This window comes from Hipposideros armiger, unplaced genomic scaffold (assembly GCF_001890085.2).
Source record: "Hipposideros armiger isolate ML-2016 unplaced genomic scaffold, ASM189008v1 scaffold_15, whole genome shotgun sequence".
NCBI lineage: Eukaryota > Metazoa > Chordata > Mammalia > Chiroptera > Hipposideridae > Hipposideros > Hipposideros armiger.
Genome location: NW_017731365.1, coordinates 4,902,896 through 4,918,494, shown reverse-complemented (window position 1 = coordinate 4,918,494; position 15,599 = coordinate 4,902,896). Strand labels below are relative to the sequence as shown.

The following is a 15,599-nucleotide window of genomic DNA, read 5'->3' as shown; positions in this document are numbered from 1 at the left end:
TGCCTGGAGGACAATCTCCTAAACATTAAATTACAAACAGTAGAGTGAGTGCTATAGTGAGAACATACAAATAATGGTAGATCACAGTGAGGGAAGGCTTCAGAGAGTAGTACAGGAGGCAGCATTTGAACTGTACTTCGGAAGAGGGTAGGAGACTTGGAAAAGGGCATACTGGGAGAAAGACACAGAGGCTGGAAGTATAAGAGGTTTGGGAGAAGGGATTGAGTGTAGCAAGATTTGGAAGCTGTGGAGGGAGGTAGTAATCTGAGTATAGAGAGGATTAAGTGTGGAAAGGAGAATGAGGCCAGATAGTGGAAATCCTTTCCTGCCAGACCAGGACATTCACTTTATTCTGTAGTTAGTGAAAAAAACTATTGAAGTTTTTGATGGCAGGAATAAGATAAGGGTATTTTTCTTAAAAGACAGCAGCATGAACTGTTAATAAGAAAGAAGAGCAACTCAAGGCAGAAGTCAGTTGGGAGACAATTGTGCTGAGTAGGTTAGGAGCGACAAGGGCCTGCGATGAGGCCGTCTGGAGGAGGATGCGGTCATTGCAGGGGAGGTACCCAGCCTTGTGAGAGAGGGCTGTTGAGGAGAAAGGGGGACTCAGAATCCAAGCCTGTGTGACTGGGAAGAAACCAAGGCTGAAGAACGTGGATGGGAAAGAGATGGGCAGAGTGTGAGGTGCTGGTGGCTTATTCCAAAGGAGCTGTCAGTTTGGAGCTCAGGAGAGAGCTCCAGGTTCCAGCTGAAAGTCTGGTCTCCGTTTGATGGAGTTCACTGGAGTTGAGCCTGGCTGAAGTCACTGGGAGTGTGGAACATATAGAGGAGGTTGCTCCTGGCACACCCATGGATGGGCCACATCTGTACTTAGCCACAGAGTGAGATAGCGACACAACAGGAAGAGGCAATCCCAGGAGAGAACAGCTGCTAGGTGGCCATGGAACAGTGTGTCAAGCTGGTTAGCAGCACTGTCAGTTGCTGCAGAGGCCACAGGGAAAGAGGACAAGTTGAGAAATGAAAGGGAGAGATCCAGAGCACGGGTGGAAGATTGGTCTTGGAGAAGTGGAAGGACAGACAAGGGGAAGGGGAAGGGTGAGAGGAGGCTCAGAGCAACCTCGAAGGGCCGAGGGACCTTACAGTGAAAAGGATGTGAGTGTGAGCGTACTTGAACCTCGTGCTGCAGCAGGTGGGAGGGGAAGGCACCAAGGGCTGGGCAGTCATATTGTGGAGCAGTAGCCAGGCCCCAAGCAGGGGTGCCACAGGGCGGGGCTAGTCAGTCATTCCCTTTTCGGGAGTTTCTATCCAGCACCTGGCAGTCTCTGTAGCCACTGGCTTTGCCTGACGCTTAGCAACAATGGTGGAAGGTATCAGATTTTCCAGGGAGATGATGAGAACATCTGTAGGCCTCAGTTTCCCCAGCGTACGAAGAAATGGTTGACCTGAATGATCTTGCAGCTCAGGCTGCCTGCAGGTCTATGAAATGGCTATCTCTGGGTCCAAGCTGAGTCAGGAAGGCCAAGCTGGGAAGGCTGGCACGCGGGACAGGGGAGGGTTAGTTGCTGAGAGATTTTGGCATTCAGGGTCTTGGAGTGAGAGATGTCCTAATCTGGTGAGGTCCGCGGTGGGGTTGTCCCTTCAAGTCAGTCAATCTTCATGAACCTCACTGTGTGCTCAACCCTTCCATTCACCTGATTTCACTGAGAGCAGCCTTGTGAAGGCAGGGATCATGTTTTCACTGAGGAATTCGATAACTTGACAAGGCCACGTGACTAATTAGCACAAGAACCAGACTGTCTAGCTCCACTCCAAGACTCTTTCCCACTCTGTCCTCGCTTTCCCAACTCACTTTGAGCATGATCAGCAACAGAGCCCGGAAATAAAAGTAGCAGACAACACTGATATTTGCTGGACGTTGTGCTAACTTCTTTATATTCATTCATGCATTTGCTCTTCCAGCTCCCTTGAGGGAGATAGTTTTACCTGGAGAAGCTCAGTTACCTCGTCCAGGATAACCTTGCCTGCAAGTGGCAGAGCCAGCTTTGAACCCAGGCAGGCTGGGTGTGAGGGCCTTTGGCTGTAGGAACGTTTTCACCTCTACCTGAGCTGCCACCTCTCCCACCCCAGCTTTGGCTTCTTCCATCAATTTCCCTTCTTTTTAAATGTCTGCCAGCTTTATTGGGAAGGGGTAGAATCGGGATTTGAACCCAGCTATGTCTGTCTGACTCCAGAGCCACATCAAGCTGTTCTATCTCCTGCTCTTTTGTGACGTTTGCCTATCAGCCAGTGTGCCAGTTAGGGGTGTAACAATGAGTCAAGATGAGGCAGCCTCACCCCACGGCCCAGCAGAGGGAGGTGTCCAGGCCACGAGAGAGACCTACTCTTCAGCACCCAGAAAACTTTCATTGCCAACGCAAGCGGGAGCCTTCTGTCTGACCCAGAGCACATCTTTTTCCCTTTGGGCTCTCTTTCTGCAGCATAGGGAAATTAGAGTGACTGACTTCATGTAACTGCCCTGAAAAGCTTCCAGAATCTTCCCTGAGAAGTACTGAAAGGTGTCCATCCCTTCTGGCTGATGCTCCTGTGTAGCTATGGCAACTGAATGGCTGGTCAGGTCATCCTTAGGGTCTGTCAGCTCAGCCTGGACCACTGGGGCTTCCAGAGAAATCGAAGTAAACAACTTCTTTAAAAGCTTTAAAAAAACCCCAGCAAACCAGGCTCCTCCCTCTGTCCCATCTTGATGAGCATCTCTTCATTTGTTGGTTTCCTCCTTTGCATTCTCTTGATGCCTGGCATGGAACAGGCATATGGGACAGCCTAAAATGCCATGGTCACAGCTGGGTCCGAAGCCTGCTGAGTGCTGAAACTTTCCCTTCCAGAGCCTTGGAGCTCCCCAGACCCCAGCGCCTGGGATCCTCTCACCTCCTGACCCACTAGTTCATCAGCCCAGGTCAAAATACTAGCAGCTACTCATTTTGAACTTTTACTCTGTGTCAGTCTCCATGCCTGGTGCTTATACACATTATCCCATTTCATCTTCACACCCCCATTGTGAGGAAGAGGTTTCATCCGGGGTCATGCTATTAGGATATAGCTGAGCCGAGATTTGAAACCTGGGTCTTTCTGAATTTAACTTCTCTTCTATACTTGGAATGACTGTGGGAGGGCTCCCCCTGCCAGACTTGGATGGTCCAGGACAATAGCACAGTTAAGAGCAACGTCCCGTGAGCCGGACATCCTGCGGTTCAAGTGCAGCCTACCCAGCTTGTGCAGCCACGAGCAAATTGATCGAGGACACAGTTCCTCCTTATAATGGGGATGGCCGTAATCAGACCCTCCTCTAAGGCCGTCGTGAAAACTTAAGTGAGCTAACATGTGCAGAGCACTGTGCCCAGGCCCTCCTGACACATAGTGAGTGCTTCTTACTATTGCTTTTCTCAGAGTGCTGTCTCAGGGTTTGCTCCAGGAACCCTTCCACTCCCTCACGTGGGGCAAGCTTAGTTGGCAGCTCCTGTGTGTGGATTTCCAAGCTGCTTACTCGGTGAGATCCCATGAGTTTGCTGCAGCTAAGACAGCAGTGGCTCAGGGCACATTGGTCCACTCGAGTCCCAGTGTTCTGTTCCCAACAAGCCCTGTTCCAGGCCCCTTGGGTGAGACCCAGGTGTGCTGCAGTACAGGGTATCTGATACTCAGCACAGTGCTGTGAGCCCAGCAGGCACCTGGCACATTCGAAAGAGGCTGGTGGGGAGCACTGGGCTATGCTGCTGTCAGTCTTCAGCACATAGGTGTCCTGGGTCCCTGCAGCGGTCCGGATGCCTGGTTTCCCAGGTCACTGGTCTCCAAGCATGACAGGGTTCAGAACTGATTTTGTGCCTGAAGTAAGTGGACACACGAGACTTCTGCCAGAGATTTGAGCCTGCGCTTATTGAATGGGCAGGAACCAAGGACTTGGGTATGAATAACCATGACCCTGCCTGAGGGTGACAGCTAGTGCCCTGTATAGACTCTGAACTTTCAAGTAGGACATTTGTAAGCCAGCCATTTGAAAACTGAAAAATAGCAAGTAGTGAACACAACAGCTGTGCTTCCTGAGTCTCGCAGCACCCCTGGCCCTCTGGGGAAAACTCATTGCCCCCCATTCCTCTTCATGGCTAAGCCAAGACCTCCAGAAAGCCTTCCCAGCCAATCCCAGCCGAATCAGATGGTCCTGCTAAGTGGGGTCCCACTTCAGACTGCTTCGCTCATCTCGACTCTTTAACAGAAGATGGTTGTTGAACACACTACTTTGGGATATAAAAAATCTGAAGGATTAATAGTTTATTTTTGGGAACAGGAAAAAAGAAAAAAAAATAGTTTGTTTTTATGCTGAGTTGAAAATGACCTAAATATACCCTGATGACTCCTGAGGACTGTGGTTCCTAAGAGAGCATGCGACTGTCCCACTCGCCCTCCACAGGCTCGAGGGAAGGAGCTAGTGGCTTTGCCGGGAGAATAAGCGGGTGGGGTACATGGCCTTGCTGGAGCAGGAGCCCTGAATGGTTTCCTTGCCTTACGCAGCCCTGATCGAGTCCCTCAACCAGAAACCACAGCCTGCCAGTGACCAACCCCAAGCCACAGACAAGACCCATGCAACCCATAGGAAAGCAGGTGGGTCCGATGCCCCCTCGGCCAACGGCGAAGCTGGAGGAGGAGAGAGCACCAAAGGCTACACTGCGGAACAAGTAGCGGCTGTGAAAAGGTAGAGGCAGGGCCGGGGCCTGGTGGTGGTGGGAAGTTTTCAAGCCTAGAGAAGGCTTCCTGCGGCGTCTGTCCACCTCACAGCTGCCTTTCGTCTGGGTGGGCCCTAGGAGGGTCTTGAAGACGGTGGCGGTCCAAGCGGTCAGGCTCTCCAGGCCTAATCTTATTTTCCACAAGGCCCTGGAATACAGTGTGGGAATCAGGGCTCCACTGTCCCCTCCCACCAAGACAACCCACAGCAGAGGCTGCAAACGCTGACACTGCTGGCTTCCTCTCCTGCTGGCCAGGCGGGCCCGGCCTCTTTACACAGCTCTGTTTGTCAGACAGAAATGAGGCCTGGCCTCCCCTTCCAGATTCTCCCCCAACCCACACCCCCACCCCCAACAAAGACCCTTTCAGACCAGAGCCTGTGTGGGGTAGAGTGGAGACAAGAGACAGTTATCCCTCCAAGGCTCGGGCAGGCCCTGCGCAGAGCAGCTCACTACCAGGCTGAGACGGTGCATCCAGTGCTTCTCAGGATAGACACCCCAGGCCTCCCCTGACAGCTAGCCTCAGGATCCCTCCAAGGTCATTCCCACATGTCCTGGCAGCTAGTGAAATATTAGCAAGCTTCAGGACTGGGGTTCAGCCTGCTTGTGATCTAGCATGACTGTAGTGTGCCATAAAAGCATATGCCATATTTACATTTTTCTGACCAGACAGGGTTTTGACCAGAAAAACCCATTGGCTGTAAGCAATAGAAACATTGTGGGGAGTTAGGAAAGCCTGGAAAAGACCAAGAATCGGGGTCTCCAGGGACCCCAGGAGTAAGAATTGATGGAAGAGAAGCAGTGTCTCTTTAGGGCCCCAAGATGAGCTGAATAGACACCTGCCATGGCCTTAATGTTGTCCACTCAAGTCTCAGATTGCCACTCAGGAGAGGAGACACTGGCCAAGCTTTGGACACACTTGCCCTTGGGCAGGGACCCCTAATTGACAGTCCTGAGGTTGCCCACAGTGAGGGTGCTGTTGACAAGGGGCGGTGATTCCTGGCCTGTCAAACACAGCAGCTACCCCCTCTAAATCCTAAATGTGTTCTCGGTATTTCTGCTGGGCCCTACTCAGACCCCCATCCCAGTTGGAGCTTTGTGAGGCTCCCTTATTCCTGAGGTCGACAGCTTGTACCCCTGAGCGTGTTGTTGGCCCACCTAACGTCCCTGGGCCAATGCCGCGCTCCCCCCACCATGCTCTTCTCCCTTCCCCAGGGTCAAGCAGTGTAAAGACTACTACGAGATCCTGGGGGTGAGCAGAGGGGCCTCCGATGAGGACCTGAAGAAGGCCTACCGCAAACTGGCCCTCAAGTTCCACCCAGACAAGAACCATGCGCCTGGCGCCACGGAAGCTTTCAAAGGTAAGCTGGCCCTGGTTTCCTGGTATTTTGGTGTTCTTATCTCCTATCCTTGGGAGGAAATAAGAGGCTTTTCCGGGCCGTGGTCTTGGACCCAAGCTCTGCCAGCTCAGGAGCTGCTTCCTAGGACAAAGGTCCTAGTAGCCACCGCTAGCCACACAGCCTGTCAGAGGTCAGATAACGCCACTCCTGCCTCCCTATCTTGTTCCCTGGGGGTTACAGGAGGGGAGCTGAGGCAAAAGAGGACCCAAGGCTGCACAGTGATTGAGGGGCAGGAGCACTCCTCCTGACTCACCTGTATGCATTTCCCCATCTTGGGATCTTGGTAACAGTGTCCCTGTGCTGAGAAACTGAGCAGCCCCAGGTCAGGGGCTTCTAGCCTGGTGGCCTCCTCAGCACCAGCAGCCATAGCCAACCCATCCCTAACCCCCTCTACACATTCATATTCTCCCTCTCTCTCTCTTTTCCTCTCTTTCTCTCTCCCTGTCTCTCTCTCCCCCAATACATCCTAGGGCCTGCAGCAGGGGACATGGCAGTTTCTCTGATCTCGGGGTCTGTTGGTTCTAGGATGAGTGTTTCGTTCTGACTGAAATCATCAGCTGCCTTTTAATCATTTGTATTTTCTTTGAACCCATCAGGCACACATGTACAGACTTTGTACCCGCACTGTGCTGCTGAGCACTGCAGTTGCACATACTCCCCAGACATCTCTCATGCCCGCTTGTCCTTGGGACCTTCAGGGTCGTAGGCTCACCTCCCCCTGGGAGACGGCATGGTGACTAGCCCCTCCTGGCCCAGGCAGGATGCTGCACGGTACCAGGGCTGGGACCACAGCCAGGTGGGGAGCAGTGGCAGAGTAGACCCCCAAGACCTGGTGTGCTGTCCCCAGGGGCCCACCCCAGATGTTCCATCTCAGGCTGCTTGGGGTGGGTCCTGCATGGGGCAGTCTGCAGGCGTTGTCCCCTGCTGCCCGCCAGCCCCAGAGGGAGAAGGGAGGCAGGGGAGCTGTGGTTAATGTTTCTTCAGCCCTGACCTCTGCCTGCAGCCTGGGGCCTTGTCAGAAGGGGAGGAGGAGGGGCATTCTTGTTCTCAGGGGTTGCAGCTCTGACCCAGTTCTGTGAGACACTGGGCTGCTTGAAAGGAAGCAAGAGACTCGGGAGGGCCTGAGTTGGGGTCCTTTGGGGCACAGGCTTCCCGCCTGGGGAGCTATACTAGGGAAGCCCCAGGGCCAGGCAGAGGAACCGCAGCTGGGACCTGGACCCCAGGGAAGAGAGGGCTCCTCTCCCAGACCACGCGGCCGGTCCTGGAGGAGCCTCGACTAGAACCGGGGATGTGGCCGCTCCCAGCAGCTCCCGCTGCTCCCACTTCACAGCGGGACAGCATGTGTCTGTCTGGCCCTTCTGTTGCACTGTGACTTCAAGTTGCATAACCTGCAGAAAGAAATGCCCCATCTCACTGGGCACCTCAAGCGAGAGGAGTGGCTGGGCAAGGGGGTGGGTGGCGGTTTTCATAAAGTCAGAAAGCAGACTTGAAGCAAGACATCCCTGGGTTTGATTTTTTGCTCTGCAACATCAGAGCTCCGTGAGTTTACACTTGACCTCTCTTAGCCTGAGTTTTCTCGTTGATAAAATGGAGATTGGGTTGCTGTTAGGAGTAAATAAGATAATGCTGTAAAGGGCCTGGTTTGTAAAAAAGATGAACTCTTGTCATGAAGTAGAGAGCGAGGAGCTTGGATGCTAATCCTCTACCCAGCCCAGGCCACCCAGGTTTGCTTAGAGGTATTCCTGCATGTCCCCCTCCTCGCATTTGCCCAACACCCACGCTTCCCAATGGCCCAAGGACTCCTTCCTAAAGCACCCATTAAGTGTCTGAAGGAAGTGAGCTCTAGGCTGCCATGGGAGCCTCCACACATATCCCCAACATTCCCCAGGCCTGACCTTTCGATCTCCTTTGCAGCCATTGGCACAGCATATGCAGTACTTAGCAACCCAGAGAAAAGGAAACAGTATGACCAGTTCGGTGATGACAAGAGCCAGGCAGCCCGGCACGGCCATGGGCATGGGGACTTCCACCGTGGCTTTGAGGCTGACATCTCCCCTGAAGACCTCTTCAACATGTTCTTTGGTGGTGGCTTCCCATCTAGTAAGTCCCCCAACCCACCCCACAGCCAGGTCACCCCCGGGGGTGATGGCGGGGGACTGAATGCCAGCCTCTCCCTTTCCCAGCAGCCCTACTCCTGACTCGTCCCTCTGACCCCCAGGTAACGTCCATGTCTACAGCAACGGCCGTATGCGCTATACCTACCAGCAAAGGCAGGACCGCAGGGAGAACCAGGGTGACGTGAGTGAGGAAGGCGCTGGGGAGAGCAGAGGGGTGGGGAGGGACGTGCCGAGCTGTGTCTATTCCGGGATGGCAGTGGTCCCACAACTCGCAGCCAAGGAGCCATCTTGGGCCTCCCTTGCCATTCTGCCGAGCGCCACCAGAGGGAGCCACAGTCCACGTTGCCGGCTGGAAGGAGTAGGGATTTGATGGCTTCTGCTGGAGAATGTTGTCCACCTACAAACAGGCTGGAGTGTGAGCGGCCTTTGTGCAGTTCATTTGTTTATAAAGCCAAAGTAACATTTCCAAGCAATGTGAAGTTAAGTGTCATGAGGGAATTGTAAAGGATGACAACATAGGTGCTAACTCTTCTTTTTGCAAAAAATGTATGCAAAAGCTATGACAAGACAATGCTTCAGACACATTTTGAATCCCCAAGAACAGCTAGCTGACTAAAACTAAAATACTGTGGACAATTGCAGAGCATTTAAAATTATGGCAGGCAGTGGGGTTCCTTTTTGCTCTGACAATGTGGCCTTATGTTTTGTTTTGTTTTTTTAATTTTTGTGTGTATTTAACATACAGAAGAGTTTTAAATCACAGATTGTCACACAGTGAACAAATCTATATTTGTCATTTTTTAACTGGCAATTTTTAAATATATTTGTATGGTTTAAAGTTCAAAAAGGTTTACATGGTGAAGGTCTTCCACCAGCCCCGCCTCCCATTCTCCTGGAGGCAGCCACTGTTGCTCTTTTTTTTTTTTTTTTTTTTAATTCTCTCACAAGCAAATGCATTTACCCACCTTCCTCCTGTATTTAACACCAGTTGCTCTTTTGTTTTTATCTAGGGAAGCTGGCAGGTGGAAAGGCTTCTGTGTTTTGGGGACCTTCGGGAGGGAAGGGGAGAGAGTGGTGCCATGGCCTGTTTGCACGGCAACTGCCACCCGCCACCCAGGCTCTGCCGTGCCGGGGGAGCTGGTGGTGATTGTGGCGGACGCCGCTCCCCCACCTATGTCTGGCTTGGGTGACCATTGGCTCTTCCCTCCAGGGCGGGCTGGGGGTATTTGTCCAACTGATGCCCATCCTCATCCTGATCCTCGTGTCAGCTCTCAGCCAGCTCATGGTCTCCAGTCCACCCTACAGTCTGAGCCCAAGACCGTGAGTACCTGCATTTGGGGGCAAGGCTGGGGTGGCGGGCAAATGGGGACTTTGGAGTCTCGGCCACCATCAGGGACCTTCTTTCCCATCCTACAGATTCTTGATCATAATGCAGAAAGCTCACTTAGAATCAAGAAAATATAGTTCCCTTGTTGAGCCAGAGGGTCTTGATCTTTTTAGGATCATGGTCCCCTAAGAAAATGCAATGAAAACCACCTGGAGCAGTGCACATACACACAATTTTGCATATGATTTCACAGGCTTCATGACTCAGCTCCCCCGCTCCCCCATCTTATCCGCTGACCTTGAAATAAGAACCTCTTCAGGCTCTTATGTTCGGGGTGAGGGCCCTAGGGCCATGGAAAGAACAAGGGATCTAGAGTCAGACAGAGCAAAACTGGCTTTGAATCCCAGCTACTCTACAAGCTAAGCAGCTGTGTGACACTGGGCAAGTTACGTAACTTCTCTGAGCCTTGGTTTCTTCATCTGTAAAATGGGAATAACAACATCTACCTGCTTGTGAAAATTAAGTGAGTAAAACACATAAAATGCAAGGTTCCTTGGAAAAGCTCAACAATATTTGTCGAATGAATATATGGTCTCAGCTGCCAGTAGTGAATTTGCACAAGTTATTTGACCTTCTAAGGCGTCAGCTCCCCTCATTTATTTCTAGCATCTGACCTATTATCTGATACATAGTGGGTGCTCAGCTTCTATTGGTAGAAGCTCTGCTTCCACCAAGCAGTCTGGCTCTGGCTGGGAGCCTGGTAGCATCCCTCCGTGCCAGCAGGGGGCAGAGTCGGTCCACTAGGCCCACACCAGCCAGCACAGCCTCTCTGTGGCCTGATGCCAGCCCTTTTCTCTGCAGCTGGAGGGAGGAGAGGCAGCAGTGGGTAGGCAGGGGCTGTCCTCCCCAGAGCATTGACTCCTGTCTCCGTTTTGAGGCTGTTCCCACAGCCTGTTAGACTGCTGTTGAAGCTGGAATATGGGATCCAAGTGCTGGAAAGATACAACTCCTTAGAATCTTTCCTGTCATTTTGTTCCTAAGCCTCTCTCTTAACTCTAGACTAGGAGCTCCTGGATAGGCAGGAAGGCCCTCAGCTAGGATTGGCTTAGGGGATGAATGAGGAAACAGGCGCAGGGAGCTCAAGTCACACAGCTACTCAGAAACAGCCCAGACACACTCCAGGTTCCCTACTACCGTGACCACAGCCTCTCAGAAAGGGGTTCCTCCCCAAGGCCCCCGGAGTCAGCAGTGTAGGAAGCAGGGAGTCTGAGGAAGGTTTTGCTGCAGGCTGGGCCACTCTACGGGAGGGACATCCTGCCTTTTTTTTTTTTTTTTTAGAAATTTTATTGGGGAACAGCGTGTTTTTCCAGGACCCATCAGCTCCAAGTCAAGTAGTTGTTTCAGTCTAGTTGTGGAGGGCGTAGCTCCTTAGCCCACGTGGGAATCGAACCGGCAACCTTGGTGTTATGAGCCTACACTCTTAACCACCTGAACTAACCTGCCGCCACAACACCCTGCCTTTTCTTCAGACCCTCATCTTGGGTAGTGTGCACATTTCTACTTTTGTTTTGGAGGGAAGCAACTACTTCTTTGGCCTGCGAGGCATCTCCTGTTGGGCGTCCTCATCCCCCGAGCTGCCCTGGGCCTGGGGCCCGTGCCCACTTTGCGCCTGGTATATTTCTGGCTAGGTCGGTGGGCCATGTCCACAAGCGAGTCACTGACCACCTAAACGTCATCTACTACGTGGCAGACACCTTCTCTGGGGAGTACACAGGCTCCAGCCTGAAAACAGTTGAACGGAACGTGGAAGACGATTATATCGCCAACCTCCGAAACAACTGCTGGAAAGAGAAGCAGCAAAGTGAGTGTGTGTGGAGGGGGGGGGGGGGGCACAGAGCTTCACAGCAAAGAATAAGAAAGTCCCGCTTGCCCCGTGATTTGTGGGCCCAGTACCTGGCACTGCCCTGCGCCAGCCACCTCCCAGCCAAGAGCTGGCTCCACCCCTGTGTTTCCCTGGGGCCAGGCGCCAGGGGCCACTTGGAGATTTCCTCTGGGTTCCCGTAAGTCACTGCAATCAGCCTGTTGTTTGGCTGCAGGTAAGTATGTAGACAGAGATTGGCGCAGACCACCTGGTCACCCACTGATTGGACATCCAGCTCTATCTGTGGGACCCTGGGGAGGTCAGGATGATAGGTTCTCACCTTGGCTGGCCTCAACCCCACTCTACAGAAAGGGTCATCTGTCCATCTCCCAAGTCGGGACCACAGTATTTGCTCTTTCAGGCTCCTCCCAAAAGGGAGGCCTGCTCCCCCCAGCTCCTAGGCCTGTAGCAGCCTTCCTCCTTTCCCCACAGGCCAGATAGCTGCCCTCTCGGCCTCCAGGAGGTACCAGGTATGTCCTAACCCTGCCCCATTTCTTTGCAGAGGAAGGATTACTATACCGGGCCCGCTACTTCGGTGACACAGATATGTACCACAGAGCACAGAAGATGAGCACCCCAAGCTGTAACCGACTGTCAGAGGTGCAGGCCTCCCTACATGGATAGTCCTGGGCCAGCCACGCTACCGAGGTCCAAGTATGAGCCAGGGCCTCTCTGCCCTGCAACTCCTGGCAGCTCTGGCCCTGGTCCTGAGGCAGAGGAGGGTGGGAGGGGAAGAAGGAGGGAGCCTGGTAATGATGGTACACACTGCTGTCCCCAGCCTGACCTGCATTCTGCAGAGTTGGGGCAGCTTTGGGGCATACCCGGAATCTGAGGTCTGCTTCAGGCCTCTTCACCCCATACCCACCCTACTCCCTGGCTCTGGGGCTGTGGGGTATGCAAGGGCCCGGCAGAAGGGGGAGCCCAAGGCTGCTGCTGAGAGCCACTTGTGCCTCCTTGGTCTACTCCAGCCATTAAGTCACCACCGCTCTTTTCCAAGTGCAGCAGACTATTGTCTGTGCCCTGATATTTAGGCCACCAAGTATTACTGGGCCCAAGATAGCACCCACACGCACTCCCCACCAGGGAGAACCATGTGGAAACAGGTGGCCAAGAGCCCTTCCTCTCCCTCTGCCCTTCCTGGCTGTAGGAAATGGAACAGGACTGGAGCCCAACAATAGGCAGAGGGAGCCAAGAGGCTGGAAGCAGGAGGGGCATGTGCACCACTCCCTCTGGTGGGGCCGGAGCCGCCTCTCTCTCCCTCTCTCTCCCCCCCCCCTCTCTCTCTCTCTCTCTCTCCCCCCCCTGCACCTGGCAACCTGGAAGCCACAGGTATCCAGCCTGCCCAGGCATCTCACCTGTGGTCTGAGGAAGGGAACAGAAGGTCATGAGTTCATGTGTCCTCAGCACAGAAGGGGTGGGGGAAAAAAGGAAAGTTGCTGGCAGCAGGCTCCCTGCTCCCTTTACCCCCTGTGTGTGGGCATTGGGCTCTGCTCCCAGCATTTGCCAGAGGGGACAACTTGGACCAAGCCCAGAGGCATGTGGGCAGAGCCGGTAAAGGTTCTTTCCTGTGTTGGTACCCGTCCACCCCTCTGCCTGTGTCCCTCGGCGGGGATCCAGGTACAGACTCTCTGCTTTGAGGCTGTTTGCTTGTGCCTCTAGGAGAGTGCAGCAAACCGCAGGAGGGCAGTTGGTGCAGCTGAGGCAGGCAGGACAGCAGCAGGAAGGGTTGCGTGTTCGAGTGGGCTAAGCTGGAGCCTCTGGGCACGTGACTGCCTCGCTAACTGTTACCACTCTCCTCCCTAGACCATGAAATCCCTGGAGAATTTTTGGTGACATGCACTGAGCCAAGGTGATGGACTGTATATTTAAGAAAAGACATAAAAAGGAAACAAAAAACAAAAAACATTAAAATGGAATTGGAGGCCGAACGCCGCACAACTGCCCTCTCTCTCACCCAGTAAATGCAGAAAGCTCTTAAGACAGACAGGAAAACCTGCCACAGGGCTGCTTCCCTTCCTCCCATGGCTGGCAGAGACTCAGGCTCCACATCAGCTCTCTCCTAGGATACAGAAACCATGGCAACAAAAGTAAAATGTAAAACTTGCAGCAAACGTCTGTAGGAAGGGCTGGGGGAGGGGGCAGCCACTGCCTTTCTTCCTCCTCCCAGGAGCCACCACCAGTCACCTCAGTGGCAGCTCTGTCAGAGGCGCTGGCCAAGGACAGAGGGGGAGGGAAGGGCTTTCTGGAGAATGTAATGTATACATGCATGTATATCTATATATATCTATTTATATGTAAATAGCATATATAAAGATATATATATATAGATATATATATAGTCTACTTTTTAAACTATGCAGGGGTTTGGTTTAGTTGTTTAGCTGATTTTTTCCATGTTTTAGAAAATGAGGACCATTTGGGGAAGGCTGCCTGGTTCTTCAAAAGCTAGACGTTAGCCATAGCTGACAGCGGAAGGCAGGTCAGGTCCTAGCTTTTAACGCTCCCCTCAACCCCAGCATGTTTTTGATGGCAGCAGCAATCATGATAGTATAAATCTGTAGAAAACTTTTGAAAGTTGCCAGGTTCATGGTTAAGCTGGAGGGGAGCAGGCTATGAAGGGAGAAAGTGCCCGGAGGGCCGGATGCCAGGTCAGTGTTGAGTCATGGTAGAGGCCCCAGACTGCCTTCTGGGGTGAGACCACCCACCTCAAGCTTTGGCCAGCTAAGATGGGCTCTTTGTCCTAGTACCCAGGAGCCCTCTGACCCCCTGCCTCAGAGAACAACAGGGTTGGGAGGGGGGCCAGGTCCTGCCTAGCCATCCCCCTCTCCCCGCAAGTGAGTTTTGCCTTATAGGTGCCACAGGGCACAGTTCCATTGTTGCCACTGGTTTTTCCTGAGTCGTGCACCAAGGACTCCAGAAAGCTCTTCCTCCAAGAGTCAGCCAGGTGGTGCCCAGGACCCCCGGGCAGCAGCCAACTCCTGAAGAAAGCCCATGCCTGTGGGCACCTGTCTCCACCCTCCGTGGACAAGACGCCACCCAGCCTTCTCTTGCATTGTGGACAAAGGATGCACCTGAACCAGAAGGGTTTTCTTATCCTCGTCTTCAAATGAGGATTTTCCTCAAAACAGCAGTTGCTGCCAGGGGAAGGGAGGGAGGTTTTATTTATTCCCACAGTTTCAACTGGGTCTTTTGGAATTACCGTTTTTTTCCTGAATTTTTCTCTGGCAGTGGGTGTTATCGAACCTGCCATCTTCCAAAGCCTTACTTCCCCAAGCCAGGAGGTAATGAACATCCTCCCAGAGTTTTTTTCCTGATTCTTTTTAAAGTCCCCCAACACATAGGATTCTTGCTGGGAAAGGAAGCTTGGTAAAGAAATGTCAAATGTGGTTTGAACAAGGTCCTACCCTGTGATGAAACGGCCACCCCAGCCCAGAGGGATGATAAGAACTGGACATGGGCGAGAGTGCCCCAGGTGGTGGCCCCGGTGCTCTGCCCCCACCGCCCTGACTGGCGGGTCTTGGTAGATGTCCCCTAGACAGGCTGAGCCACGTGCAATAAGAACATAGATCCTAAAGGATTTCCTAAGAAGCTGTACTTCTTGAATTAGAATTCTGAAATTGTACATCTATAAATATGTTTATTATGTGATTGGCTGTGGTGGGTCTGCATTGAGTAATGGGGCTGGGGTAAGGGGTCATAAGCACCTGTTGCTATTGACATCCCTTCAAGAAGTTTTTGGTGACAAGCCTGAATGTCCCCCTTACCCCTTGTCCCAGCTGACAGCCACTTAGGTTACAAGACTTGTTCCAGGGCTGACTGCATCCAGGTAAAGGAAGAGACTCAATAAAGCCAAGATCCTGAGGTCCCTGATGCCGGCCCTGGGTTGGCCAGCAGGACGTGACCAGAACCTCTGCCTCCCCCTGTTCCTGCTCCCTTCACCCCTCCTATTCCATAGGCCTACAGTGAACAAAACTGCCTCCCTTCTCCCCAGCCTGCAGCGCAAGCCCACAACAGCTGCAGGGCGATGGAAAAGTTCTCCGAGTTTCTTTCCATCTCTGGCTGCACAGT

The 15,599-nt window shown here is 52.8% G+C and overlaps 1 protein-coding gene across 1 annotated transcript in view; it reads left to right on the top strand.

Annotated features, from left to right (window-relative positions):
* DNAJB12 (DnaJ heat shock protein family (Hsp40) member B12) overlaps positions 1-15,179 on the top strand; it is a 17,660-nt gene extending 2,481 nt beyond the window's left edge. Inside the window, 8 exon segments of the mRNA XM_019626284.1 lie at positions 4,558-4,738; positions 5,982-6,127; positions 8,081-8,266; positions 8,385-8,464; positions 9,494-9,603; positions 11,299-11,471; positions 12,034-12,185; positions 13,335-15,179. Coding sequence (XP_019481829.1) covers positions 4,558-4,738; positions 5,982-6,127; positions 8,081-8,266; positions 8,385-8,464; positions 9,494-9,603; positions 11,299-11,471; positions 12,034-12,155 — 998 coding nt within the window. The 3' untranslated portion in view covers positions 12,156-12,185; positions 13,335-15,179.
* Positions 15,180-15,599: the final 420 nt, after the last annotated feature.